Here is a 27,888-nt window from a genome sequence, read left to right on the forward strand (position 1 = left end):
AGGGAAGGGTTTAAAATAAATTAAATTCTAACAATGCAATAATTATCAATTAAGAAACAAACTTACCTGAGTCTAGAGGCATGCATGCATCGAAGTTTTTCCTGACACGTGTTTCAATGACCCTAATCCAATTTAGTGTTTGCATAACTAATAACTAAATCTAACTCTAAATAATATGTAAACGAAGATAGAAAATAAAAGACATTATCGGAAAAGGTAAAAAAAAAAAAAAAAAATCCTTACAGTTCTGTTGTATAATAATATTTTCAAAGATAAGAAAATAGTAATTTACGGTTCTCATTACACAGTCTGACGAATCGTAATGACAACCAATAAGAGGTTGCGTTTTCGTATGACGCAAGCACGTCACTGTACGCACGGGATGTACGTGACAGACCAGCGCGCCAGATTGATATTGTCAACAAAGGGAGGACAAAAACATTCGTATTAATTGAACTTGTGCGCAAGATAGCCGCAAAACTAAGCTTCACAAGTCGTGCGGACGCTTCAGAGTAAATACGTCACCGGTCAAAACTCGGATTAACTCATCGGTCGGACCGGAGAGCTGTCGAGGATGGGTCTGCTCGAGCGGTGCCAGGAGCTCTTCAAGACCTCCAATTTGTACGAGGTGCTGGGAATCAACAAGGAGGCCAGCGAGGCAGATATCCGGAGGAGCTATTACAAAGTGTCGCTGAAAGTCCACCCGGACCGGGCTCCCGACGACCCGCGGGCCACGGAGACGTTTCAGGTTGGTTCTCCTGGTTGCTAGACGACCACAGGCTAGGCTAACTAATTAGCTATCTGACTAACTACGGTGCAGTAATATCCAACCGCCTTAATTGCGTTAACGCAACGACATGCTGTCCTCGTGCATTTGTGATATTCACAGTAATACAGTGATTGGTTTTTTAAAAAAAAACTCCAACCCAGTCAATAAAAAAAAATAAAAAAATTTAAATGTAAATAGCAACTGCAAATTAGTAATGTAGATTTCAAGAGGGACTTATTGATATTACAAGGACAATATTGATCAATTCAACACTGTATTATGGTATACTTCCTTTTTTTTCCCTTTTTTTTAAACAAGAAAAGTCAGACATACTGTGTACAGATCAAATAACCAAACGGAAATGTCTGTGTATTTGCTGTGTCAGGTGAGTTAATACTTTAAAGGATTGATGACACAATTATATCAACAATTGCCAGGTTAAAAAAAAAAAAAAGACCTGCTCAATAATGGCAGCATTGCGGACAGTGTAAATATCACCATAAATCCAAAGGTTACGCAACATCTGACAAAATTTCTGTCCCAAACTTACAGTAGATGTGGCTTTTTAAAGCCGACAGGAACAAATGCCTCCTCATTTGATTTTGGTAGTACTCGTATAAAGTTTTATAATAATAACAATAGTACCCACGTTTCACCTTCCCTCCAGGTGTTGGGGAAGCTGTATGCGGTGCTGAGCGATAAGGAGCAGAGGGCCGTTTACGATGAGCAGGGAGTCGTGGATGAAGAGTCCGACGTCCTCAGTCAAGACCGGGACTGGGAGGACTACTGGAGACTGCTCTTCCCCAAGGTATCAGAGCACAGCAGCTGTTTGGGCTTCACTGTCTACTAATGTGACGATAATAAGTCACTTTGATTGCTTTGTCTTTGCTGTTTGCGTTGGGACATGCGATGGCGTGTCGCCCGAGGCGAGTCACTTGTATTCCAGGAATTTATGACGTACGGTGGATGGGGCGACAAACACATCACTACGTCCTGATTTTTTTTTTTTTTTTTTTAAATGGGCCCTTTGTTGCAGCATCATTAAACCTCACGTTATTTTACAGCCTTTGATCAGCACCCGTGACGCGTCTTGACAACCTGCTCCGTCTCCCTCCGTCTCCCAGATCACAGTGCAGGACATCCTTGAGTTCGAGAAGAAATACAAGGGCTCTGACGAGGAGCGGCAGGATCTGATGCAGCTGTATGTGCAGCACCAGGGAGAAATGAACGCCATCACGGCCTCGGCTCTGTGCTGCTCACAGGAAGACGAGCCCAGGCTGTGCAGCATCATCCAGGCGGCCATCGAGAGCGGAGAGGTCACGGCCTTCCCAGCGTTCACCCAGGAGAGCGAGAAGAAGAAGAGGGCGCGTAGGAAGAGGGTGCGAGACGCATTGGCGTTAAAAGCCAGAAAATCATCAGAGCTTACATATACTTTATTTGCTGTTGATTTCCTCCCTTAATGATCTTTTAATTTTCAGATGTGTAGCACTTTGCTCTGTATTTATCTATCCAAGACTCCACCCGATCTCAATGATGTGATTGTAATTGTTTCTCCAGGCTGATAGAGAGCGACAGGAAGCAGAAGAAATGCAGAAGGAGATGGGCCTCGATGATCAGGATAGTCTTGTGATGATGCTTCAGGTAACAAAAGCAGACACATACAGTATGTATATGTAAAGTGGGTGGTTTTTTATTTTTATTTTTTTCTTTTGCTAATGTTTCCTTTCTTTCTTATTTTGCAGCAAAGACAGAAGGCCAGAGAGCAGAATTTTAATAGTTTCATGTCGGACCTGGAAGCAAAATACTCCCAAAAAAGTGAAAAACCCCAAAAGAGTAAAAGGGGAAAAAAGTGACAAGCTGATTGTAGCAGATAAAATGTAAATGAATCACAGCATGTCAGTATTCATTCAAAAAAAAAAAAAACTGTTTTAGATTATTAAGGTTCAAGTACATGTTTGAACAGTTGCCTGACTGCCTCCTTACTATGCCTCCTCATAAAACTGTTCTTTGTCAGCCTCAGAAGATTTTTGTGACACTTAACAAAATGTAAATTTATTTCTTGTCATTTGTTGTTTTATAAAACCAAAATAATACCAAACTTGTATAGTACATTATTTGTACACAAGTTGTTTTTTTTTTGTTTTTTTTTTATTATTTTCTATAAAATAGATTCAAAGAAAAGCGTTGGAAGAAAAACTTTTCAAGCTTCGTCGCCGGTGTGGCATGGCTGTCGGATATATTAGTTCGGTAATGAATACATGTATAAACTGTCCTTTGTGCAGTAACCCTCATGTTACCTGTCAAAGCATCCCCGCTTGGCTTTGCTAAGTTTAAAGGGAAAACAAAATACATCCAGTTCAGTATTTTGTACAGACATGTTGAATAAAGTTATTTACAAATATAGTCCCCTATAACTATAACTGCCTCCTATGTTCCTACACTGACGTGCAGATGTATTCATAGAAGCACATCGGGTGCAGATGTTCTGTCTGTACAGATGCCACATCCCCTCCTCTGATTTATGATTGGAGGTGAAGAGAAAGCTGGCATCTCTTGATTTTGTTCCAGTGTCCAATGAGAGGCTTTTTTTTTTTTTTTCATCCTCATCACAGGGCGGTTGAAAATGTTGTCCTTATAAAAGATACAGTACAAAACTCTCTAATGTAGCATCAGGGAGTGAAAAAAAAGTGCTTTTGATCCTCTCTGCCCCTCTCTGGGTGGATGTGTTATTCCCTGCATAGTCACAACACACTGCAGAGGGTAATATACAGTACATTCACATATAAATAGGTATATACACATTCAGATCATGCATACAAATGTCCACATATACAGCTCACAATGTACATGAAGGTGGAGCTACTGTCGATAGCTTTTTTTGTGTGTTTGGCAGCCACATAAGCTGATTTCTGAAATACAAAAATAGGCCTTTAACAAAAATTTGACCTAAGATGCAAAATATGACCAAAAAAAAAAAAAAAAAAAAATCTGCGACTTGTGTAAAACAAAACTGTTCGGTGTTGCTCTTTGTTGCGCTTGAAAAGATAAATGGCTGAAGGGTCTGGAGATCAGAGGCAAACTACAAGCCAGGTCTGCTGGCTCTGGATGAGATGCCTCCCCGGGCGTAGGACCGAGGTGGGGCCGACACAGGCACCACTGGAGCTATTGGGGGGGGAATAAAAATGGAGTTAATGAACAACCTTAACTAGAAATATTTCTCCAGTGCGGCCGCTGCGACCTCTCACGTTCACGGTTTATCTGAGGCCAAAGTCTGGTGGAGCTTCATCAGCCACTTTAATCTACTGACCTGGGACGGGGGCTTCCGGGTCGGGCTCCTCTTCGTCTTTGATGGGCGAGTGCCCCAAGGGGTGGTGGGAAAACGAATCCAAGAAAGATGAGCTGCTGATGCCAAGACTGATGCCGGTCACACCGATTCCAAGAGAGTCTGGCGGAATGAAGGAATAAATGAATGTAATTAACTGAAGTACTACTAAACCCGTTTGACTGAGCGGAGAATTAGCACCACTGTAGTACATGATTATTGGTACCTGTCATTGTCAGGAATTTCTAAATTTCAGCAATAGGCTTCGTATATTTAAGTTGTCATTTATGTCAAATCTACCTTGTTTAAATATTATCATTGATGGAAATATTCCAATATTCAAAGCCAATAAATTGATCTTCCTCTTCTTAATAAGGTGTGTGTGTATTGCTAAACTATGATTAGGTTTATATATTATAATATGGATGGCTGAAAACAGACAGCTAAAAGGAACTTCAGCATTTTAACATGACACCAGTGCGTACTCATTCATTTCACAGTGATATTTCATTCAACTCGTGTGGTGGAAATTCTGACCTGTGCCCACGGACGCTCTGCCCGGCCGCCCCTGACCGATGTTGTCCAACACTGTGAAGGAACGACGGTACGGAGTGTCCGACTGAAAACACAACCGGGGGGGGGGGGGGGGGGGGTCAAACGTGCCGTTGCACACGCCGGTCATACGGGACATTAACCGCAACAGCTAACAGCTTGGAAGACTACATTAAAGACCTGCTTCAAACACGATGGCCGCTCTACCAGGCAATCCGTTGTGTGCACGTGTTGTATTCTGTGACGGCGAACAGCATCTCACCCTGTATGTGTGAGTCGTGTTGGGGCGAGAGAAGACGTCCAGCAGGTGGTGACGATCTCTTGGTATCGAAGTGCCGGCCTCGTCGTTTATCGCACTGTGGGCGCGGCTGGACGGACCTTTCTGACGCTGGTGGGGGGAAAAGACGGACACACGGCAAAACAAAATTAAATAAATAAATAATTTAAAAAAAAACCATCAACACATGCTTCAGTACAACTGTTACGCTGTATGCTTTTATGTGTACTTGGTGTTGTTCCACCGTACCTGTGCAGGTTTGGACTGCTGCCCTGAGTGGGAAGACTCGGGGTCCCCGGTGCTGATGGGGGGGAGGAGTGTGTTTCTGCTCAGGGGCAACGGTGGAGAGGTGAGTCGGTCGCTGGCCGTGGGTCTGCGGAGGAAGACACGCACTTAAAGATAAAGTATAGACAGACTGTTGGCCTTATTATATAGTTATTTTTTTTAAAGAAGTGACTGTGGGAGTTCTGTGAAGCTCACAGCTCAGGTGTGAGGATGAAAATTCACCACACGATGATAAAAAAATGTTCTAATCTAACTCTCCCCAGACTTGATTTGTTGACCAAGGTCCACAGCATTTGCTGGACTATTTTGGCGCGGTGACTTTGTAGATGACAGTAGAAGTAAAATCGCTTCCATTTGACATTTAAGTCTTCACTTGGAACTCCCGGCAAGAAAGTAAATAAGCTTATTTCTTCAAATGTCAAACTGCACCTTTAAAAAGAATTGTGAATGAAGACTTTCTGATTTCACCATTAGATAATCAGATGCAGTTCACACAGCTTACAGTGTTTGTCTTGGTTCGTGACAAGTTCATCTGTTAAGTTGCTTTCACATGTGAAACTTCTGTTACCTCCCACCTCCATTATTTCTACTTCGCAGAGCCAAAAGGCACGAGTTGAAAGGGAGTCTATTTCCAGAGTAATCGCTCCCTGCCTCGGCGCAACTTCACACACCGTAGGGTAGAGCACGGAAGTAAAAAGCAAGACGGGGCGGTTGGGTGGGGCTGACGGGGTTCCCCATGATGCTGAAACTCACAGACGTGTCCCACGGATGATCTCATCCATGGATCCTGCTGTGCTGGGCTGACTCAGGCTGGGGACCAGCGGCAGGAGTGTTCGGGGTGGAGGGTTTCTGCGTCGGGCTGACTGCGCCGGGCGGGACAGCGAGGAGGAGCTCTGCTCCAGGGCTCGGCGAGGACGAGGTTTGCTGGAGGGGACAGCGCTGGAGCCCGGTCGGTGAGACGCCCGCTCCTCTGGTTCGCTGTGTGGGAAGCAGAGAGCACGGTCCATGAATAGTTTCCAGCCAGCCAACCGGCAGCGTGCTCCGCCGTACAAGGTGTTAAAACCAGGGACAAAAAAAAAAAAAAAAACACGGCACGAGCGAAGCGACGTCCCTCTTTTTTTTTTGTGTTTTCCCCGTCAACGTAAAACGGCAAGAAATCTAATATTCATTGCCATTCAAAGATTTAAATCATATATTAGGAATATACAAATGTGTGACGAATTTGGAAATGATGATCATCAGTAGGAAGAGTAAAATGTTTACTGGTTTCTGTCCAGCACACCCAGGTTCCTCTGCTGCAGGGGGATGCTGTGGATCACCATGAGGTCGTTCAGGTTGTGCTGAGTCGCTGCCGCTCCTACAGGAACCCTTCCGGCCTGAGACGAGTGAGAGGAAGGAATGAGACGGGTGGGATGAAAGGTAAAAGATGAAAATAACCCCAAGAATGATTACGGGGTCAAGGACAGAGGGAGGTCAGAGGAGACAAAAGACATCACATAAGTGGCCACGTGGTTAGTTATTTCCTGATGTACAACACGGTGTAATCTCAAAGAAGTTATTCATCATGCAGGGATGTGAGGAGGACCCTACATCTGCTAGGACAACAATAGAAAAAAATACCACGACACTTAAAATGCAACAAAGACAACAACTAGCTCAACAAAATGCATTCCAACATTCTCCTAAAAAAAAAAAAAAAAAAAGAAGGATCTAAATAAAGTCAAATTTGTACATGTTGAAAGGAAGTTAAACGGTAGTGATAATAATGGTGTTAATCAACAGGCACAAGCACATTCATTCTAGAAATAAAGATAAATGAGCCGCTATGGACGGCGTGCGTACAACACACCACCATTTTGGCTCTAAGTGAGAGAGTTACATACACTGGGAGGCCTTTTCTGCTTTTTGGATTTCCGTCTGGACTTGTGCTTTGAGCCCCTTGACTTTGTGTTCTTTAGGGGGGGGGGGGGGGGGAGGGCACGTCCAAAGAAAAACAGTGGAAAGAGAGGAAAGGAAGGAAGAAGGGTAAACAACAAAGGTGGTGATGACAACAGAAGAACATGAAGAAAGAAAACAAATGAACATGAAAAAAGGAAAACGGACAGACAAGGAAACACAAAGGACAATGGTAAGGTGAAGGACAGAGAGTGAAGAGGGAAGGGAAGAAAACAGTGATACAAGTTAATGAACTGAAAGACTGAGGAGCAACAGGCAGGAGTGAAAAACAGGTGATAATCAGGTGTGAACGGCGGAGCAGACACGTACGAGACTCTAATGTTTGCAAAGATGTCTCTCCGACCACTGACCTGGAACAGCGGGCCAGCCGTGAGCGGCGGCACGCGGCTCTGGCCAAGTTTGGGCAGCGTCGTGGGCAACATGGAGAGCAGCATGAAGGGATTCTGGGAGTCTTGCTGCACGGGGCTCAAGTTGCCAGAAATCTTATCATCGTCTGCCAGACACACATGTACATCCACTTTTAAGCACTGAGCATGAGAATTTTGTGAAAATCTGATATCATGACAGCCCTGATGCAAAGCAGTAAAAACTCAGCCCTACGTGAGGGGCAGCATTCCCAGTGGTGTTGGACCAACTCTTTCATCCAGCCCACCAGCTGCCTCCACACATCGTCGAACAGCAGGTCGAGAACGGCCTGGCGGCGACATCGGTACGGCGAGACGGGGGGAAGACAGCGATGCCTCCGAGCAGACTCCGAACAATCCCGGTCCCACACGTCATCCCTAAAGAAGACAGAATATACGCCATTTTATTTTTACACGAATGAACGGTATATGCACAGCAGCGGAGGTTTACATTTTGAAGAGCTTATGGAATAACAGTTATGATAAACGAGTAACTTACAAGTCCCTGCTATCATAAGCCAGGTATTCCTCCATCAGACCTTCGACTTCAATCACCCTGGGCTTGTCGTGGCTGCCGGAGGCACCGAGAGGTCCATCCAGCTCTGCTGAGGAAGACTTGATCAGCGCCGCTCTCCTGCCCTGCACATTCAACCTTTAGCCCAAGACAACATGGACACGTAGTTTAGCACCTTAATCTGTACTAACGAAATAAACGCAGACAGGAGCACGTAAATGCTGCACGTTTTATATCAAAAATGAAACCAGATGACAACACGAGACTGGAAAGCAGAAGGAAAGTCCAGACACTTTCATGCGAGCATGTTCAATGATATCTCAACTCCATTAAGTGAACTCGGTTTGGAAGTGAAATAGTCAGATGGAGGCACTCATTCATCACAGCTAACCAACATGACTTTGGGCCAAATGTTTAATTAACAAGGCAGGGGATGTAGGTCACAGAACCACAGAGTCAGCCAGGAGTCCTCTATAATTGATGCGGTACCACTCGTCATCTGGACAGGCCGCCAACAACCTCTTGAGACGGAGAGACATTACAATTTTTCTTTGAGTAATAAAGCAACACACCGTGGTTTATTTGGACCAGAGTTTTGATGACTGACATGCAGTATATACATATATACAGTATGTTTCAGATCACTGAACAGAACCACATCGCAAAATGCAATCTGTCTTCGGGTAAGTGTATCAGGTGAACTTTGACCTTTTGTGTCCTACCAGTGAGTCAGTGCAGTTAAGACTTACTCTGTGCCACTTTTATCTTTCTCCTGAGACTTCACGCTGCCGTCTTTGCCTGCTGACGGGCTGCCAGCAGAGCTGCCTTTCCCTGAAGTAGCGTACCACTGGAAGCCCTCATCACTGGGATACAGCATCTGCGTCCCCAGAATCCTGAGTGACACGTGCACACAAAATGAATAAGTCAAAATCATCGTCTTTTCCTAAAAGTGTGGAGTGTTTTTACTGGCTTTTTCTCCACAATTAGCATTCATCTTTGATCCCGCTGCTGCCGTGTTTCGCTCGCGACTAAAAAAAGGACCGAGAGGAAACGGATACCATACCGAAGATGGGGAAAACGCGTGGCCCACTGCTGACATTCATCCTGCAGCCCCTGGAGTATCCCTCCCCCGCCGCCCCTCCCCTCGTACAGCTCTTTGTCGATCTCCTCAAACATTTGCTGCACCTGCCGGGACGCTGCCTTGTCGAACTCCTGAGGGACGGAAAAACAGACACAGACAGAAACACAGGGAAGAAAGCGAGTTACTCCTCACCTGCTGCTTTTCAGTGTGTTCATCAGTTATTGGCAACGCAGCACCATTCACAGCAAGCTTCGACATGAATAATATTTACAGTCCAGAGGAGTGTGTTTGTGGTCAAGTTGGAGTGTTCATGTGATAACAAACAAAGAGAGACAAAAAAAAAAAAAAAAAGAGGTGAGCTAAGCATAAGTTGGGCTGCATAACAGATTTTTTTTTTTTTTTTTTTTTTCTCTCAGAAGCAACTTGAGGACAAAGAACTAAATAAATCATTTGAGTACTGAAAAAGTTTTGTAGGACCAGCCAAGTCTAAAAAAGCACAGCATAACAACAAACCAATACCCAGTAGAATCTGGCTTTGCATATGTAAAGTAGCAGCCATCTGCTATACTATACAGATAGTGGTTGTATGTTCTTCTGTGGTTTCCACACAGCTGACAAATATAAGCAAATCAAAATTGCACATGAAACCGTCCTACAAAATAAATAAACGAAAGGATAGAAAAAAGCAAGAGGAAAAACATGTCCTGTGTGAGTGTGTGCATCACTTGAGTTCTTCTGTTGTGTGACAGACAGGTTGCCATCATCAAGAGTAGACTTACGTCGTAGCCCCAGGAGAAAACGGAGCTCCTCTCTGTGGAGACACCGGTGCCCGTGGAGCTGTGGATACCTGACCATGACTGGTTGGAGTCCACAGAGATGACGGTGGGACAGTCAGAGTCTCCCGACGCAGCAGATGTCTCCGAACTACACAGACAGACGAGCAGGTTTACGTGGCTTGTTGTCAACTTGAAAAGTAACGACAAGTAATATCCCGTTTAAAACATGCAGTCCAATGTTCCTTCTTCCTACAGTAAACCTTCCCTTTTCATCTTTTTCACACGACCCAATAGAATTACAAAAAAAATCATCCCCTTGTATCTGATTAAATTAAAAGGGAGTGTCTATATGTGGCTCAGGAAGTCACACCGGTTGGCTGGTACAATCAAAGCGGAAAATGAAGGGCAAATGTCAAAGTAATTGAATATTCTAACGGTCTGCTTCATTATTTATTCTTTTAACTGCACATCTGAAGGAGGCAATGTGATATGAATTAATCCACCGCTGGGTGTCACATAGCAAGAACCCTGAGAATCAGCTGACCACTCAAGACAGTGTAACATTACAAAACACGCACACAGAGTATGCGTGTGCACGTTGTTTTATCTCGGCCTTACTCTGGGAATCAGCAAAGTTTGTGTCCACGCAGAAGAGCACGGGCCCGCCTATCTGTCTGCAGAACCAGCCGGACACCTTTACCTGTTGTGTGCAGAGACAGCTTCCTGCAGGTCGTGGAGGTAGCGCTGAGGGGTTTGGTTATCCTCTGCTTCTTCTGGGAGAGGGTGGTGGTCGAGGCTGCTTCGAGACAACCCACGGCTGCACAGGAGACAGATCGAGGGCATTTATCAAAGACAAAGTGAGCGCGTCACATTTTGAGATGAGCGCCAGTGGAGTGTTTATTGTCAGTGAAAGTCAAGCTGGACATGAAGAGATGTCATAAAAGTACGATACTGCGCTCGGTGGACGCCAGTGCACCTATTTGGTGGGCGGTCCGGATGTCCTCTCAAAAGAAAATTCCACGGTTTTCAATTAAAAATATGCAATTTCCCATGATTTTTTTTTTTTTTGACCACTATTATTATTAGCACATGCCTGTGTAAAATGTCCCCCAAAATTGTAAAAAAGCAAGAGCAAATAATTAACAATAACAACACCCACAAAAGGTGAACGATAAAAAAAATTTGCTAAGCAAGTCCACAGGGGAACAACTGAACTATTAGATATGGGGAAGTCACTCAATGGTATCATAACTACTGTTGATGCATCTATTGATAAGGCATTTTGGAAATACAAGAATCCTGTTTCTTCAAACAGCAGTGAAGACACTCATCACACGTTCTCCCATTTGCGGCCTTTAAGCCCCCTCGGTGCAATAAACACACAAGTGTTTTCAGAGCTCATCCGGTACAATAGTAAATACAAAACTGCCCCCTTCACGACCGGTACTCACATCTCGAGCTTGTGCGACACGGGTCTCCTGTTGTATCGTGAAATCATTCTCCTGTGTCTCCGTCCTACAGGCTCCAGCCCTCGTTTCTCATTCTCGCCTCCGGGACTCTCTGCCAACAGTTTGAAGGGACGTCTGACATGTCCTCCCGACAGATCAAAGCACACCTCAGCGCCAAACAGCTGGACGGGGGGCTCCGGGTACAGATGTTAACAAAGCCTCGTCTGTAAATCAGCTCGCCAGCGTTACACGCACGGTCAGATTAAACATCCTTGATGTTCCTACATGATTCCCCAAAACTCATTTCGTGTTAAATTAACGTGGTCCAGAAGTTGTCTATCAATTAATTAAATATCTTGAAATAAAAAAACAAAATTAAAAAAAACAAACAGTGTATGACGTTAGCAGAGGACTTGCTCTGCTAAAGTTAGCACCACGGACAACAACAATAACGCGGCTGTCATGGATACGCAGCTCCGGAGCCCCATGGGCTCGTGGTAAATTCTTCTTCTTCTTCTGTGGCAGATCAACTTGGAGGCGCATTACCGCCACCTGCTGGACAGGAGTGTGGGGCAAAAAGATTGTCAGGGAAAAAAAAATCTAAAAAGAAATTTTAATTAAGCCTGTTTCGTAAAAAAAAGTTTTAAAAAAAAGTTTTAAAAAAAAGAAGTAATCTCTTGCTGCTTACTACATTTTATTCATTCCAGCAACAGGTGCTGAACTACTGTCTCTGGCTGCCCACAATGAGCACATAATCCTGTAGTGTGTTATTTCATTCTGTAAAGGGTACAGTTGAGTCCTGTATGTCCTATTCGGTTCCTGCCCGTCATTTGCAATGTGCTGTTTTTTTTTCTGTGTGTGATATAATTGTCTTCCAGATTCATTTCCATCCCAGTGTTCTGGCCAGACTTTGTGTGCATGTTTATTTACGAGGCTTTTCAGGCTTCACTCTTACTGAGGGATATTTGTCTCGTCTAGTCTATTGTCTGTCATTTGAGTGATTGCTTAGCCAATTTGTCAACTCTTTCATTGCCTTCTATCCCCACGTGGGCAGGAATCCAAAGGCAGCAGACCCTCTGACCCTGACTATGTTTTTACTGTTCAGTAATGTGTATGGTAAATGAAAGATTTCATAAAGAATGTCCTGTCTGCAATCTTATCCCCCTGGTTTGATACTTTGTAAGGCTGAAAGACTGTCACTACAAATGTCTACGTTATTTGCATTTTCTTTCTAAACCCAATCTAACGCTGATATTATTGCCATTAACTCCACTGTGTTTACGCATGTGCTTAAAATACAAACCAGCTCTGTCTCAGCAGCAGCTTGTTTATATAACTCTGTGTGGAAAATCTGCAGCTGCTCTGTGGTTTGTATTTTAAGCATATGTGTAAACCTCCAATATTTCAGGCTGACGAGCTGACTCTGTTCACTCACCAGACACAGTTTGCGTGAGTGTTGGACACGGACAATTAAATCTAAGTATGTTCAATAGAAACAACCTCTTTTTACAGTGTTCTTGCTTGATGTAAAACTACAAGTGCGTCTGTGTCCAGATGTAAAACCTGAGCTGCAGAAGGAGCAGATCAATAAATAAGGAAAGATCATTATAGGAGATAACTGCTCTGAAGGTCCTAGAATTAAAAAAAAAATTTTTAAAAGCGACAAGTCAACTTTAAAACCTTATCAGGAGAAAGTTGTGTCGTTGTGTCTGCAGCCGGAGAAGAGCAGCACGTGGCCTGACTCAGAAAACAGCAGCCGGCTCGCTCCCGCGTGGTTTTAATATCATGTGACATGTTTTTGGTTTTTTTGCATCGCCAGCTAAAGTCGGAGAACATTTCTAACCGCCATGCAACGTTGTAAGTCCAGCATGCATCTCTTTAAGTGATTTAAGTGATTAACGTCACCGCAACTAAATTGACTACTTTACTACATTTCCCTGCATTCCTTGCGACAACGTGGTTACGGCCACCGCTTGTCTTGAGTGGATCGTAATGTTGACTAAACTCAAAACTGTTATCAATGTAATTAATTCATTGACGTTCATTAAATTCAGTTTTTTTTTTTTTTTTTTATTCGACTTAAATTATCTTTAACTGTAAGGCTTTTTAACCGTACAATAGACAATATATCAGACCGGAACTTTGCTTGTTGTGTGGTTGGAGCAGTCGACTGGAATTCATTGTCGGACCTAAACAGTGGAAGATGGCGTGACAGCAACGTACATAGAAATAAGTCGAGCTTTAATTCTCCTGCATTTACAACGCTTCGGGCAAGATAGAGAGATATATAGACATATACTTTACAAGTCCTTCAGAGGGAATTTTTATGTTTTTATTTTACACCGACCTAACATCTTATATTTAATAATAAAAACAAGGTAAGTTTGACTGACGGTTTTAAGAGATTGTCGTGAATATCAACATTAATACAATGACTTGCTGTTACTGAGACGATTGAGACTTTAACTCATGCTAGACTCGTAATTGTAGTCGAAAAGACACAACACAACAGGCCACGATGACTAACCCGTATATATTGGCCTGCTGGCTTTTTTTTTTTTTTTTTTTTTTTTTTTTTTTTTTTTTTTTTTAATTAATTAATTAATTAATTAATTAATTAATTAATTGTTGGGTTGTTGTTTTTTTGTTGTTGTTTTTTTTATATCATGTCTTAGAAGAATTCCACAATGGAGGCCCCGCAGAGGAGAACGATTGAGGAGGACGTGGTCCAGTACAAACTCTTCTTTAACCAGCCAGACGGTTCAAATTCCCAGCAGACCGAGGAACGACTCACACGTGCAGTCGGGGACATTTTGGCAAAGGTCGCCACCCTCCTGATACAATACATCTGGCACAACCAGCCGTTCAACCTCACCTATCATCCAGAGAAAGGTAACGTTTTGTCAACGCCACAGAGTCCAGATGTTGGTTCCGTGGTGTGTATTATTTTATTTTTATTTATTTTTTTATCTGCAGGAGGTGTTCCTGCTCACGTTGGCGGAAGCACTCGGTTTGGAGACAATGTGGATGACGAGTGGTTTATCGTTTACCTGCTCCAGCAAATCACAAAGGCTTTCCCTGAGCTCGCAGCCAGGTGAGACGCGCGCACAGTTCTTATTTCTCTAATGGAAAATAAAAAATACGAATAATTCGATTGCCTTATGAAAGTGCTTATCTGTTATATGCTTCTGCTTCAAACTTCCATTTAATGTGTGTGTGTGCGAGCGCAGAGTTGAAGACAATGACGGTGAGTTTCTCCTGATTGAAGCAGCGGATTATCTTCCCAAATGGATGAATCCGGACACCAGTGAAAACAGGGTGAGTCGTCCGCATGAGAAGGCAGATATGATGGTCTTTTGTAATCCTATGGTTTTATCACAATTGTCATTATGTTTTTATTTGAAAGAATATATTGGAGGGGTTGCACGTGTTCGCCCACTAAACTCAAATTACATAACACTGCAGATTATTTCCCAGAGCATACCGTGCAATTATGTAATAAATTTGATGGAAGGGCCGATCTTTGCTTTGAGGTAATTTTAAGTAAACCATGCATCACTTCAAAGCTCCCTGTCGGCACATTGAAGGACAGTTCAACCTCCAAAAACCCAGACTTCTAATTGACTGGGAAGTCCCTTTCACCTTTTTGCTTAAAATCAGTCACTTTTGTTTTTGTTTTGTTTAATAGTGCACAATAGCAGAATCTCAGAAGTTGGTGCCTTCTTGAGCGAAGAAGAAAAAAAACAAACCCAAATCCATAAAAATCAAGAGTGTGACTGCAACAAAATGAAAATGATCACGCAGATTGAACAAAACAATAGAACTTAATGAATGATAGTTTCTAATAACTTCATGTATCATTGTTTGGTTTCAAGTTTCTGCCACTTGATGTTTATATTCACATTTTGGTGAAATACACCAGCCTGGAAGGAATGAGATTAGTCTAAAGTCTTTTGTTAGGAGTACACCTCTTGGTAATGGAAGAAAATCCCTTTTAAATATTCACTGGAGGTATTCGCCTTCATTGCTCTGCTCATTTTTTTTCTTGCAGGTCTTCCTCTATCGGGGAGAGCTGCACATCTTGCCCTGTCCCTCGAAATCCAGTTCAGTGGGCATCTCGAAGGATGCGGTACCCAGTGTGGCCCAAGCTCTGGCACTGCTCTCCACCCACCCGGAGGCCTGTCAGGCAAACCCCGAGATTTGTTCAGCCCTGAGGAAGCGACTGCAGGGGTGAGAGGCCTTCCACACATCGTACAAGTTTTTAATACTTAAAAGTGACGGCGTCTGTGCATCCCTGCTGTAAAGAGAAGTGGAAACACTTCACGGTATAAAAACAATAGCAGTGTCGGCTGCCTGTGGCCATTATTTGCTCTGTCTAATGTCAGAACGGAAGGTTTCAAGGTGCAGTGGCAGAAACGTATGAAGTATCAGAGTACATACGAGTGTCTGTTTCATATCAGCACAATCTCAAATTGTACCAATAAGTTTTAAATAAGCATCAATCTTTATTTTTCTCTCAGGTACCCAGAGAAGATTAAGAGCAGCCTCCACCGTGCCCACTGCTTCATACCTGCAGGTATCGCCACCGTGTTGGCCCAGCGACCGGACCTTGTGGCCCCTGCAGTGTCGGCGTTCTACCTGCGGGATCCAGTAGATCTGCAGGCGTGTCGCAGCTTCAAGACCTTTCCTCCAAACACAAGAGTCCTCACCTTGGTAAATATTCACGATTGTATTAACTGAAGCAAAGAGACGAGGTTCACCTTTATAAAAGGAAATCAATGGTTTTCTTCAAAAGTATTGCTTTAGTTGTTGTTTTATAAAATGCTTATTTCACAGTTTGTGTTACGATTTTTAATTAGTCTGTTTCAGCCTTTGTGAAACGTCCCCTACAATAACGTAATATTTTCCAGGTGACGTTCACCCCGTTGCCTGTACGCCCAGCTGCAGCAGCAACAGTTCACCGCAGACCGGAGGAGCGGCTTCACCCTGCCTCCTCGCTCTCAACCCCAGTACAAGGCTCATGAGCTCGGCATGAAACTGGTGAACCATCAACTCTGTTTTTTTTTGTTGTTGTTTTTTTTCCTTCACTATTTTTGCTTTTTCTGCAAGCAAAGATTTGATGAGTGTTGTATGAAATTGTGCATTTCTGTCTGTGCCCCGCTCTCAGGCCCACGGCTTTGAGATCCTGTGCTCTAAGTGCAGACTGCCTTCTTCGGAGACTCACGCCCCGGTCAGCTGTAACCCTCAGTGGAAAGGCTTCATGGACAGTCTGAAAAGGAATGACTACTTCCGGGTTAGTTACACTTTTCGATCGGGCCACTCCTTGGACATAAAATCACGCATTGTTAAAGCATTTATCTTTTGGAGAAAGTTTTTTTTAATTCTACTGTTGCCAAATAGGGAGAACTGGAAGGTTCGGCCCGTTACAGAGAACTTACAACAGCTGCAGAAAACTTCTTCAAACAATCTGTCGCCTCGAAATCAAGGTGCGGACTGTGGCTTTGCATCCATGTACTCGTGACTGACACTGTGTGAATGTACCTGCCTTTGACTTCCATTCGTCTGAATGTACCCGTCGTGCTTGTTGTCCCAGTGCTTTGTCCCCGGGAGACGAGGTTCTCCAGCTGCTGCACAGCTGCAATCCAATCGACTTGGAGCAGTTGAAGAAACAGGAGTCGCAGCTCCCCGAAGAGGACGGTGAGTAAAAGAGCTGAGGAAAAACGTAAAAAATGTTTGACGATGAAATAGTTTGCTGGCTTGAAAGGCATTGGAAAAGTTTGTAATTTTTTTTTTTTTTTTTTTTTCTTAGGAGCACAATCGAAAAAAATTCATATTTGGATCAAATGACAACCACTTTTGTAGAATATAGAAAACATTAATGCGGCACAATTTAGTGTAGAAAGAGATATTTCAAATAGATCCTTTTTCATACTTACCATAAAGAAAGTATTGTACAGTTTGTATGACCTTGCTTGAAAGTGAACATTTCCTTTCAGTCTCGGTCACCTGGGATTCTTTGCTTCCTGCCTTTTCCTTTCAGTTTCTGTCCTTTTGGTATGCATCCCCCCCCATTCTCTCTCCGTCTCTCGCTCGTTTCCCATGATTCGTTTTTGTTTGTGTCCGTCTCCCAGGTGACAGCTGGCTGAACATGACAACTCAGGATTTGGAGCGGCTGTTGCAGGAGAGAAGCGGCGGCAGAGCTGATGTTGGCCGCCAGAGCTCCGGTTCCACCAAACAGACGCAGCATGTCGGGGAGGAAGAGGAGAGGGGAAAGGAGACGAAGGCCGACGGGGAGGAAGAGGAGGCAGGTTACAGCCTGGTAGCGGTCAGTCAGGGGATGAAGAGCTTCCTCAACGCTGTGTCGTCACATGAGGGTGCTGAACTGCCCTGGTGAGATGAACTGAATGGTTATGGGGTCTGATTTGATTTGGACAGTATTTAGCCAAGACCATCAAATCTAGTCGCTGAATAAACTGATTTAATAAACGTGTTGAAGTGCAGGAATCGTAACCAAGCTTTGCTAAACTCCGATTTTGATGTGCAAGGGGATGTAACGCATGGATCATTTTCTCTTTACGGTCCACCTGAGCTGTAAATTCTGCTGTATTGACACTCAAATCTTTTCGACAGTCTTTTGAGTTTCAGGCATCACATCATCTTTTCTTTGTACTTTCTAGGAGCATTCCCGCTCACCCGTTTAGCTTTGACCCGGACTCAATGGCCAACGCAGTGGACAGACTGCTAGGTATGTGAGACTTGAGGAAAGAAAATTAATCACCAACTATTTTGATCATAAATTCATTGTTTTTAGGTCTTTTAAAAAAAAATTAAAAAAAATGCAAACATGTTGAAATTCTCTGATTCCAGCTTCTGAAATATGAATATTTTCTGCTTCCTTTTGTCCTTCGTGATAATGAACTGAATATCTTTTGGTTGTCGATTATTGTTCAGGACAAAACAGGATACGTTAGTCTGCATCTGGTTAACATTTTTCACCATTTTATGACATTTCAGGGTCCAAATAGCTAATTGCTTTATAAAGAAAATAATCAACAATGAAAATCGTTAGTTGCAGCCCTGCACATGTTCCTCTCTTTTATTTTTATTTAGGAAGCAAAGAAGAAGATCTAGATTCAGATGATCTGGATGATGATGATGAGGAGGAGGAGGAGGAGGAGGAAGAGGAGGAGGAAAAAGACGAGGGCTCCTCTGGTCACGCCGACATGAATGGGGCAGAAACTTTGGACAGTCTCCAACAATACATGGACCAAATGGATGAGGAGCTGATGAGCACGAATGTCGGACAAAGCTTCAGTCAAACGGTAAATTCACTTCATATCAAATGCCTCTCTCTGCTCTGCCTCAAACTCGTGACATGTTCATAATTTCAACATAATATTCCCTAAACATAGATGAAATCATGCACCTGCAATCATTCCGAATCTATATTTGTTATTTCTGCAGAGTTACAAGGCAGGTTTGGACGACGGCTCCTCTCAGCCTTCTGCCAAGGACAGTCCGCTGTGGGAGGCAGAGGTGGACGAGTCAGAGGAGGAGATCCAGCCTTTAGACCTGGACATCAATTTGATCACCAACCTGTTGGAGTCCCTCAGCTGCCAGGCGGGGCTGGCTGGCCCGGCTTCTAACCTGCTGCAGAGCCTGGGAATCCACCTGCCACCCAACTCTGACCACTCGTAAAGAACGAGAAGCCGACTTCGCGTAATGAACAAGGCGATATTTGAAAGGTGATAAGTAACGCGCAGAAAGAACCAGCATCTCCAGTTGACAAGTGCCTTTTTATTACATTCACGGTATTTCGGTTGCCAAAGGATGTTGAAGAAGTCTTGTAGAACTTTAGGAAACATTCAAACTCACTCTGTACTGTAAAACTGCATTTTTTTTTTTTTTTTTTTTTTTTAGGACGAGCGTCGAAGACTTTTCCTGGAGTCGCAATAATCATTGCTGTTTACAGTTCAAATAAAATGTTCCGAAGAACAAATAAGGAAAGGGAGTTAATATGTGCACACAATAAATTCACCTCAGAGAAAAGTATTAACAGTGGTATGTCCGTTCTGGTTGCACTGTAAATACAGACCTCGAATTGTTTTCATGTTACTTTAAGTGTGAAAATCTCAATCAACAATCTTGCTTGTGATTTAAGTCCTCTTAAGAGACAAGAATACGTTGGAGACAGCTCATTGGATCCTGCAGTGCAAGAAGAAGCAATAGTCTGTTAACTTTGTGTTTTCTGCCTTAGATGTGTTCACTGTTGTCGGTTTTTTTTTTTTTACATTTAATTTTGGTTGTGATACACTGAATAAATAAATAAAGTCTTATTTCAGTTTCATCCCAGTTTATTAAATGTATGCAGATTATCTTTGGTGCACCACCAACATTATCCATCTTATTTTTCCAAGCATGTGTTACAGTAAAATGTTTAATATCTTAACACGTACATATACAGACTTTCAGAAAGCTCAATAATATTAACCTGTACATGACACACAATTTAGCTTTTGACGATTACTTAAAATAGATGCAATAAAAAAAAATCCCAGAGCAGCTATTTAACTATTTCTTGGTTAAAAATAATTCAGTCAAGGATCTGAGTTTAAATACCTTTTAACACCGAGATAAATATGTAATAAAGCGGGTTCAAGGTGTTCCTCGTTCATGTGAAAAAAAAAAAGTCAAGTCATTCAAGGACAACTTTTAACTGGTTGAACATCTATATGGGAAAATAAGTAATGTTGCAGTTGGGTCAAAAAGTCTGGATCCACTATCAAGACCAGTCACTTCCATTATCAGACACAAATGTTAAAAAATAGCCACAATGGTCAAACTTGTTGCTTTTCTTGAGCATAAAGAAGAAAGAAAGATGTCGGAGTGTCACCTGCAGCTTTAAAGAAAACTTGTTTTGTTTGAGCGATGCCGCTGATTTGTTTCTTTGTCAAAGGGTTGGTTTTGTAACTGCTTCTTTCCCATTATGGCCTCAGTCTGTTTATCATTGCTTTTAGAAGTACATTATGTTCTTTTGACCTTTTTGTAAGTGGTTTGTAGATGTTTTGATTATGGGACGTGTTGTCCTCTACACAAGCTGGTGCTCAGTTACTTTGTTCCTCTGACATTGTCGTATCCACACACAACTTTTCACAACCAAAATCCTCACACAGTCATGCACAGAGTGATGGTCAAAATTGCAGAAAGAGGCATGTATTAACCTTCGTGTTGTCCTTGGGTCAAAATGACCCGCAGCTGTGTTCAACCAAGTTCTATTTTATTTTCATATTTTTTTGGGACCATTGGTGACAAGGAGGCTGTGAGGGTTTCTTTAAAGAATGATGACCAATGATCCCCAAAAAAATTTAAAAATATAGAAATAAAATAGAACTTGGTTGATCACAGCTGCGGGTCATTTTGACCAGAGGACAACACGAGGGTTAAAGTATAAAGTATATCAATGAAGTATTAGTATTTATGATGAATATGCAATGCAACAACAATAGGACCAACCTAAAAGTTATCACTGACATCATTTTCAATTTCTTGATAATCTTGTCAGCTGAGTAGTGGCTTATAAAAGAAAAGAAAAAGATTTTTAAAAAATGGGTGTTCGTTTAGACATTTGGATCCTACTGTAAATCATTGGTGTGTTACGCATTTGCAGTATACTATCACGTTTACCTCCACGTCATGCATATTGCTTTTCTGCTGATGTTCTGTATTTTCTCTTTCATCATGTGAGTAAATGTGACTGAGAAGAGAGGACGGGAGATGATGAAGCTTGTTGTTCTCCACAGAGTAAAAAAAAAAACAACCATTGAGCGGGGTTGTGGATTCAATGACAGTGTGCGTATGTTACATCGGTACAGTACATGACAGTCAGTGACCTTCCTGACTCCTTTCGAGTGGGACTACAGGAGGGGAAAAAACGGCTGCACCACCTGCCTCGCTGAGTAGAGCAGTGCAGCAGCGAGCGGTGAGAAGCACAGAGCCCACACACCGACCAGGAAGTTCAGCACCATCCCCAGGAGGATAATGGCGAGCAGGTATCCGTGGAAGATCAGGGTTTGCCAGTTGCCCTTACTCAACACCTGCCAGGGACTGTCCGGGTGCAGCAGCCACAGCAGACCCAGCACCCAGCTCTGGTTCACCAGCTGGGTGTAGTAGATGTCAAAGACGGAGGCGCGGGCATCCGCAGGGTGGCAGCGCTCAGCCTCAGACACTTTAGCCAGCCAAACCAGAGAGAGACTGTGGAGGATTAGAGCCAGAGGTGCATACATGTACTCCAGAGGCGGAATGCCTGAGACACCGTTGGATGCTGTGGAGAAGAGGATTAGAGGTTAATTTGCTCTGAGGTGAAGAACCCTCAGTTTCACCTCTTAATGACGTCTTAAAAGTTTACCTGGGATGATAAAGGACGTCGCACACAGGATGGAAATCAGAACAGAGCTGTGGATAGAATGTGGGGATCCCAGCTTCAGGGCAAAACTAAAGCACACGGTTACAAGGGGCAGCAGAGGTAACGTGAGGAAGAAGAGGCCGGCATCCGAGCTGCTGGCTTTGGCCCACAAGGCCAGCACAGCATGAATGCTGTTACAGATAGCAGGCGGCAGCAGCTTCTCACCCAGACACCTGGAGTACGTTTTCAGAGGCACCACATTCAGGAAGTGGAGGAGATTTAAGACTAATAGAGAGACCAGAACCTGGAAGAAAAAAAAAAAGTCAATATGTAGAGTTATAGAATATAAAAACTACTGATCTCTCAAAAAGAGAGCAAAACTAGTTTTGTTAAATAGACTCGTCTGTTGATTAGTGAGTGATACTTAAGATTTCACTTTTGGCTTGCAGTCCTGATCTCGGTAAATCTCTAAAATTCAATCAATGGTATTTTTTTTTTAAGTTTTAATGCCTCTGCCATCGAGGCATTATCTTTTTTTGGTTATCTGTCCATCCCATTCTTGTGAACGTGTTATCTCAAGAAGGGAACTTCTTCAAATATGGCACAAACATTTACTTGAACTGATAAGATTTTGTTGGCCAAAGGCCAAAGGTTATTCCTGACTCACAAAACAAGTTTTGGGGCCGTGAAGAATTCATGTGCTAAGTTAGAACAAATTTCACAGAAAAGTGATGACATTTTAGATACAAAAGGACAAAGGTCAACATCACTGTGACATCATAATGTTCTACCAAAACCCTTTGCTGGCCATTCTCAAAGAAGTTATTGGCACAGTAGGGTCCAGTATTTTATTGATTATAAATAGCTCTTTAGCAAATGGCAGCTACCCATCGATTTTTAAACATGCTATGGTCCAACCTCTTTTAAAGAAACCCAAGCCTGATCCTTCTGTTTTTTCCCATTTTTGGCCAATTTCTAAACTTCCATTTTTATCAAAGGTTTTAGAAAAAGTGGTTTCAACACAACTCTTAGCTTTTATGAATCATAACAACATCTGATAAATTTCAGTCTGGTTTTAGAGCACTACATAGCACAGAAACTGCCCTCCTCAAGGTAACTAATGACCTCCTTTTAGCAGCAGACAGGGGAGAGAGTGCAGTTTTAATTCTTTTAGACCTAAGTGCAGCTTTTGACACCGTAGATCACACCATCTTAATCGATCGCCTCAAAACCTGGGTCGGCATCAAGGACGCTGCACTTAGCTGGTCTTATTCTTACCTTTTAGAAAGAACCTACTCGGTCACCATAGGTAATTTACTCGTCTTCCACGACACACATTACCTGTGGTGTACCACGAGGTTCAATTTTAGGTCCAATTTTATTTTCTATCTACATGCTTCCACTCGGCCAAATCCTCCAACGACACGATATATCTTTTCATTGCTATGCAGACGACACACAGATACACCTTACCGCTGAGACCTGGTGACCCAAAGAGCCTGGCTGCTGTCTTAGATGGTCTCTCTGACATTAACTGTTGGATGGCTCAAAACTTTCTTCAGCTCAACAACTCAAAATCAGTCTGCTTATTTATAACCTGTTGCCAGAAACTTGGGAGTTTGACTCTCAGTTAAGCTTTGGCCATTCCAAAGTCGAGACTTAAATCAAAGGATGACCATGCTTTTGCCATTATGGCCCTTCGACCGAGGAGATAAAGCTTGCAGAATCATTAACTTCTTTTAAATCACTTCTTAAAACCCATTTTTATAGAATTGCTTTTAAGTGATGTCGTCCTTTTATGTCCTTTTATGCAGTTCTTTTGTTCCCCTGTTTTTGTTTGTTTATTGTATTCATTTATTTATTTGTTTGTTTTCTATTCCATTTGCTCGTTTTGGTTATTTGTTTGGTTTTCTTGTATTCATTACCTTAATGGTATGGTCTTTTTTGCCTTCTGTTTTCTTAAATGTTTACCGGTATTGACGTTATGTATGACTATGCTTTGCTTCTCTGTAGAGCACTTTGTAAACTCTGTTTTTAAAGGTGTTATATAAATAAAGTTATTATTATTATTATTATTATTATCATTCAACACCAAAAAGATTGGGATCATAATTCACATTTGGTCAGATATTGGTGAAACTGATCTTTGATGTCCACACACGGTGTGTGTGAAGCATCCACATTTTGGAATATGTAGCATCTTTGCAGCAACATCCATATTTAAAGCACTGTACTGTCAATCAGCTTTATTGACCAAGCATGTCGACACATATAAGGATTCCCTCAAAGTCTTCACTACATATATTATATAAGTCTGGAAATATATGAATTTAAACTGCAACGTGACTAGTTGGCAGAGGCAAACAACCGTCAAGTGTTAATTCTAGTTATTAAGTTAAATGCGATATTTTGTTTCTGAAGGACCAGTTGTGCATGCTTATTTTTGTCATACTTAAAATATCCAGCCCACCTACTCATTGTCTTGTTTTTTTTAAGCATAGTGTTTATGTTTTATAGCCAAAAATTATAGCCGTTCTTGACAGACCCTCCCTCTGTTTCTACCCCAGAACATGTAAATATACACATGGGACGCTATATGTCGTGTAAAAAGTGTGTTGTATTAGAAATTATGAAGCTACATTTTCACTTTTTACATTACATCCACAAGATCTACACACAACGACTTAAAGTCACTCTGTATATTCACACGACTGCTATTCAGAAAACCCACTCATGTGCTACAAATAACCAGTGAACGGGATCACATTTAGTCGGCCCCTTGTGATGTTTGGTTAAACATCTATCCTGCACATGCGGTCATCAACAACAAAACCCTCCACCACCGACACTATCTCTGCTCTGTCCTTCAAACCAGCACACCCACAGCAAATAAAAGTTACAATAGCCAGCAATGATTAACAAAAAGCTATGAAAAAATAAATCATTTTTAAACTGTCAGGACACATTCTTTATTTTACAGTGACACCTGCGTCTTACTTTACCATGGAAACAACAGTATACTAGTTGTTGTATAACTTTGTCAATATGCTGGACGAGGTGCTCTGAATACACATTTGTCAGGACCCAGTGCTCTGTGAAAACAAAACACCAAGTAAGTGACCTCGAGCAATATGTGTCACTCCTTTCACACACTTTCTCCATTCAATAAAATGCTTTCGGTAAAAACGCAAAATGGTATTTTTAAAAAAAATAATTTTTATGGCTTTGTCAGAAGAAACAATCCAGGCTACGAGCACCAACCTGGGCGAAGCAGAGAGCCACAGCATACGGGTAGTAGTACTGAGGGATGAATATGGCAGCCACAAAGTTTCGGAGTTTGTCAGCCAGGCCGTATACCACCACGAGCACCAGGCAGAGGGTGAGAACCAGAGGCTTCAGGGCTTTGTTTGAGGAGAGACTTTTCACCGCTGACGCACTCCATCCTGTCCTCCACCTCCCTGAACTGCACGCAGTAAGTTACAAATTATACAATAAGAATAAGGAATTTGTACATTAACTGACTTTTTTGGTTTTACAAAGAAAACTTCTAAACCAACCAGTTTCATCTTTTGAAATGCTTTGTCTGGTTGATCGATAACCTTTTGTTCATGTCAGCACTATACAATTGGCAACTCATTTCATTGTTTTCCAAGATATAACATATAATATGTAATGCTTGTAAAAGCCAGTAGCATCACTTTTGTATTTAAAAGACATGTTGTCATTCTGTGCAGAAGTTGCAGGTGTTTGCGGACTCAGTGTGGTGACAAGAGAAATTCACACCAGCGAGGAAATCAATATAATGAACAGCAGAAACTAATTTTGAGTTTAACCATAAACTGTCATGACATAATCCCTTTGCTCTTTACAGATCATCTCTTCAACAATTTAATAACTGTGTATTATTATTAGAACTTCAGCAATTCATTTGCACCAATGTTACCAGTTCCTTTATGACTTATTTCTTGTTCTTATTTGCTCATGTTTATCTCATATTTATCAGGTGTCCCAGTTGATTAAACCTAGATGTAATGTGTGCACTAATAATCTAAAATTGTAATTTCTAAAAAATACATCAGTCAGAGGCCAAACCAGTACTTTCATTTTATTAATGTAACTACATTTTGCTGCTGATACATACATACTTTTACTAAAGTGTGATTTTTCATGCAGGAGTTTTACTTGTAATGGAGTTTTTCTACATTTCCATACTGGTAAGATCTAAATATTTCTTGTATCAACCTGATACTGATAATTCACTATAGTGTGTAGATTATCCTTACTTAAAAAAAAACGTGGTTAAATTTCATTTCAAAGTCAATAAAATACTTAAATAATCTGATCTAGGAAGCTGAATTTTTAAATTCAAACGAATGAAATATGTTTATAATAATGCCAATAGTAAAATCGAATTTATTTGATCAGTTTTGTAATCTTATTTGATTATTTTTTTAAATCACGAGAAAAAGGACAAATATTTAGCAGTTAAAAAGGCTTAAATCAGAAGTCATACTGTTCAATTCCCCAAACAATAACACCAGTCTCATTAAGAGTCAACTTGGTCCCCTGTCTGTTTATTTAAAACCTGTTGCCAGAAACTTGGGAGTAATGTTTGACTCTCAGTTATTAAGCTTTGAAACACAGATAAAAAAAAAAATGGTCCAGTCCTGCTTCCTTCAATTAAGAACCATCTCCAGAATCAAACCCATACTGTCACAAAAAGTCATTCATGCACTCATTTTCTCTCGACTCGACTATTGCAAATCCCTCCTTTCTGGCATAAACCAAAAATGGATCTCCCGCCTCCAACTAGTCCAGAATGCAGCAGCTCGGCTTCTTACTGGTTTTAACAGAAGACATCACATTACTCCAGTTCTGGCCTCTCTCCACTGGCTCCTGGTTGGTTTTAGAATTGATTTTAAGATTTTGTTGATCACTTTTAAGAGACTCAGAGATACATTATTGAAATGTTAGCCCCATATGAGCCAAAGCCTTAGATCCTCAGGTGGGGCCCTTCTGGCCGTTCCAAAGTCGAGGCTTAAATCAAAGGGTGACAGTGCTTTTTGCCATTGGGCCCCTCGACTTTGGAAAGACCTACCTGAGGAGATAAGGCTTGCAGAATCATTAACTTCTTTTAAATCACTTCTTAAAACCCATTTTTATAGAATTGCTTTTAAGTGATGTCGTCCTTTTATGCAGTTCTTTTGTTCCCCTGTTTTTGTTTGTTTATTTTATTCATTTATTTATTTGTTTGTTTTCTATTCCATTCGCTCGTTTTGGTTATTTGTTTGGTTTTCTTGAATTCATTACCTTAATGGCATGGTCTTTTTTGCCTCCTGTTTTTTTTTTTTTTTTTTTTTTTTTTTTTTTTTTTTAATGTTTACCGGTACTGACGTTATGTATGACTATGCTTTGCTTCTCTGTAGAGCACTTTGTAAAACTCTGTTTTTAAAGGTGCTATATAAGTAAAGTTATTGTCATTATTATAAGTTATTATTAATGAACGCCATGCTTCTGCATATTTTCGTCACAATTGCATGACAAATAATGCTAATGCTTTCAAAAAGACATACCGTTATGAGAAAAATAAGAATAAAAAAACAACAACTATAATATAGGCGAGATATTTTTTCGTATAAAAGTTGAGGGATAAAAAAAAAAAAAAAAAAAACGAGACAAACGAGCTTCACTCACCATTTAGTATTCCTCATGAAGTCGTAGTTCGTTTTCAAAATCCAATCATTCCCTCTGAGTGGCTGTTCATATCATTCATTCCGACAAGCGATGACACGTCTACAATAACAGGAATTGAGCCTCTTAACAAACGTCCTGCCATCCATCCAGCGCGTGGCTCCGTGTGAACCTGCTGTCTGCTCCGCGGCTATTCACCTCATCTGTTGTCCCACGGTGTCCAGGTGGACTTTGGTCTCGGGCTGTTTGTCCTCCCATAATTAAAGACGCAATCAAGTCCGATAGTTAGGGAGAACGGGGCTTGTCGTCACGCTGCTTTTTTTTTTTTTTTTTTTTTTAATGTCCAACACTAGAGGGGGCTACTACGAAATTGAATATAGATTTGGTGCATTTACTTATTCTGATGCAATT

At 41.8% G+C, this 27,888-nt stretch overlaps 4 protein-coding genes across 6 annotated transcripts; 2 read left to right on the top strand and 2 right to left on the bottom strand.

Annotated features, from left to right (window-relative positions):
- The first annotated feature begins 374 nt into the window (after positions 1 to 374).
- Positions 375 to 3,172, top strand: dnajc9 (DnaJ (Hsp40) homolog, subfamily C, member 9). The gene is made up of 5 exons (XM_069144461.1): positions 375 to 748; positions 1,437 to 1,577; positions 1,894 to 2,148; positions 2,327 to 2,410; positions 2,512 to 3,172. Exons 1-5 carry the CDS (start codon positions 575 to 577, stop codon positions 2,620 to 2,622), a joined length of 765 nt encoding a protein of 254 aa, XP_069000562.1. The 5' UTR covers positions 375 to 574; the 3' UTR covers positions 2,623 to 3,172.
- On the bottom strand, positions 2,438 to 11,826 carry fam149b1 (family with sequence similarity 149 member B1). 3 transcript variants are annotated; one of them, XM_069144457.1, is made up of 16 exons: positions 11,388 to 11,826; positions 10,637 to 10,753; positions 9,940 to 10,084; positions 9,143 to 9,291; positions 8,829 to 8,972; positions 8,065 to 8,217; positions 7,762 to 7,943; positions 7,512 to 7,654; positions 7,089 to 7,157; positions 6,469 to 6,581; positions 5,959 to 6,183; positions 5,170 to 5,293; positions 4,906 to 5,031; positions 4,629 to 4,710; positions 4,077 to 4,214; positions 2,438 to 3,931 (listed from the first exon to the last, which is right to left on the bottom strand). In XM_069144457.1, exons 1-16 carry the CDS (start codon positions 11,432 to 11,434, stop codon positions 3,849 to 3,851), a joined length of 2,040 nt encoding a protein of 679 aa, XP_069000558.1. In that variant the 5' UTR covers positions 11,435 to 11,826; the 3' UTR covers positions 2,438 to 3,848. The 3 variants fall into 3 exon arrangements, with proteins under 3 accessions (XP_069000558.1, XP_069000560.1, XP_069000561.1); XM_069144459.1 differs by lacking the exon at positions 7,089 to 7,157; XM_069144460.1 differs by lacking the exons at positions 9,940 to 10,084; positions 10,637 to 10,753; positions 11,388 to 11,826 and having other exon boundaries at positions 8,829 to 9,155.
- Positions 11,827 to 13,554: 1,728 nt separating this feature from the next.
- On the top strand, positions 13,555 to 19,731 carry ecd (ecdysoneless homolog (Drosophila)). Its single transcript, XM_069144463.1, has 14 exons — positions 13,555 to 13,762; positions 14,060 to 14,276; positions 14,361 to 14,478; positions 14,615 to 14,702; positions 15,436 to 15,614; positions 15,905 to 16,101; positions 16,300 to 16,424; positions 16,552 to 16,677; positions 16,785 to 16,870; positions 16,978 to 17,081; positions 17,516 to 17,774; positions 18,062 to 18,129; positions 18,495 to 18,706; positions 18,849 to 19,731. Exons 2-14 carry the CDS (start codon positions 14,072 to 14,074, stop codon positions 19,080 to 19,082), a joined length of 2,001 nt encoding a protein of 666 aa, XP_069000564.1. The 5' UTR covers positions 13,555 to 13,762; positions 14,060 to 14,071; the 3' UTR covers positions 19,083 to 19,731.
- On the bottom strand, positions 19,718 to 27,758 carry LOC138195234 (solute carrier family 35 member D3). Its single transcript, XM_069144462.1, has 4 exons — positions 27,481 to 27,758; positions 25,048 to 25,249; positions 21,790 to 22,090; positions 19,718 to 21,705 (listed from the first exon to the last, which is right to left on the bottom strand). Exons 1-4 carry the CDS (start codon positions 27,495 to 27,497, stop codon positions 21,299 to 21,301), a joined length of 927 nt encoding a protein of 308 aa, XP_069000563.1. The 5' UTR covers positions 27,498 to 27,758; the 3' UTR covers positions 19,718 to 21,298.
- Between the last annotated feature and the right edge of the window lie 130 nt (positions 27,759 to 27,888).

The sequence above is a fragment of the Embiotoca jacksoni genome, unplaced genomic scaffold (genome assembly GCF_022577435.1).
Source record: "Embiotoca jacksoni isolate LCO1_2020_lvr unplaced genomic scaffold, fEmbJac1.0.p SCAF_12, whole genome shotgun sequence".
Classification (NCBI taxonomy): Eukaryota; Metazoa; Chordata; class Actinopteri; family Embiotocidae; genus Embiotoca; species Embiotoca jacksoni.

Excerpts from the sequence above, each read along its gene's own strand:
- dnajc9 (XM_069144461.1), top strand. The coding sequence starts at position 575 with ATGGGTCTGCTCGAGCGGTGCCAGGAGCTCTTCAAGACCTCCAATTTG. Across the intron at positions 2,149-2,326 it reads AGAGGGCGCGTAGGAAGAGG|GCTGATAGAGAGCGACAGGA; the intron begins GTGCGAGACGCA and ends TTGTTTCTCCAG. Across the intron at positions 2,411-2,511 it reads GTCTTGTGATGATGCTTCAG|CAAAGACAGAAGGCCAGAGA; the intron begins GTAACAAAAGCA and ends CTTATTTTGCAG.
- ecd (XM_069144463.1), top strand. The coding sequence starts at position 14,072 with ATGGAGGCCCCGCAGAGGAGAACGATTGAGGAGGACGTGGTCCAGTAC. Across the intron at positions 16,425-16,551 it reads ATGAGCTCGGCATGAAACTG|GCCCACGGCTTTGAGATCCT; the intron begins GTGAACCATCAA and ends CCCCGCTCTCAG. Across the intron at positions 18,707-18,848 it reads GACAAAGCTTCAGTCAAACG|AGTTACAAGGCAGGTTTGGA; the intron begins GTAAATTCACTT and ends TTATTTCTGCAG.
- LOC138195234 (XM_069144462.1), bottom strand. Across the intron at positions 22,091-25,047 it reads TGGCTCTCTGCTTCGCCCAG|GTTCTGGTCTCTCTATTAGT; the intron begins GTTGGTGCTCGT and ends TTTTTCTTCCAG. Across the intron at positions 21,706-21,789 it reads GACGTCCTTTATCATCCCAG|CATCCAACGGTGTCTCAGGC; the intron begins GTAAACTTTTAA and ends TCTTCTCCACAG.
- fam149b1 (XM_069144457.1), bottom strand. The coding sequence starts at position 11,434 with ATGATTTCACGATACAACAGGAGACCCGTGTCGCACAAGCTCGAGAT. Across the intron at positions 5,032-5,169 it reads AGCAGTCCAAACCTGCACAG|CGTCAGAAAGGTCCGTCCAG; the intron begins GTACGGTGGAAC and ends TCCCCCCACCAG. Across the intron at positions 3,932-4,076 it reads CCCGGAAGCCCCCGTCCCAG|CTCCAGTGGTGCCTGTGTCG; the intron begins GTCAGTAGATTA and ends CCCCCCCAATAG.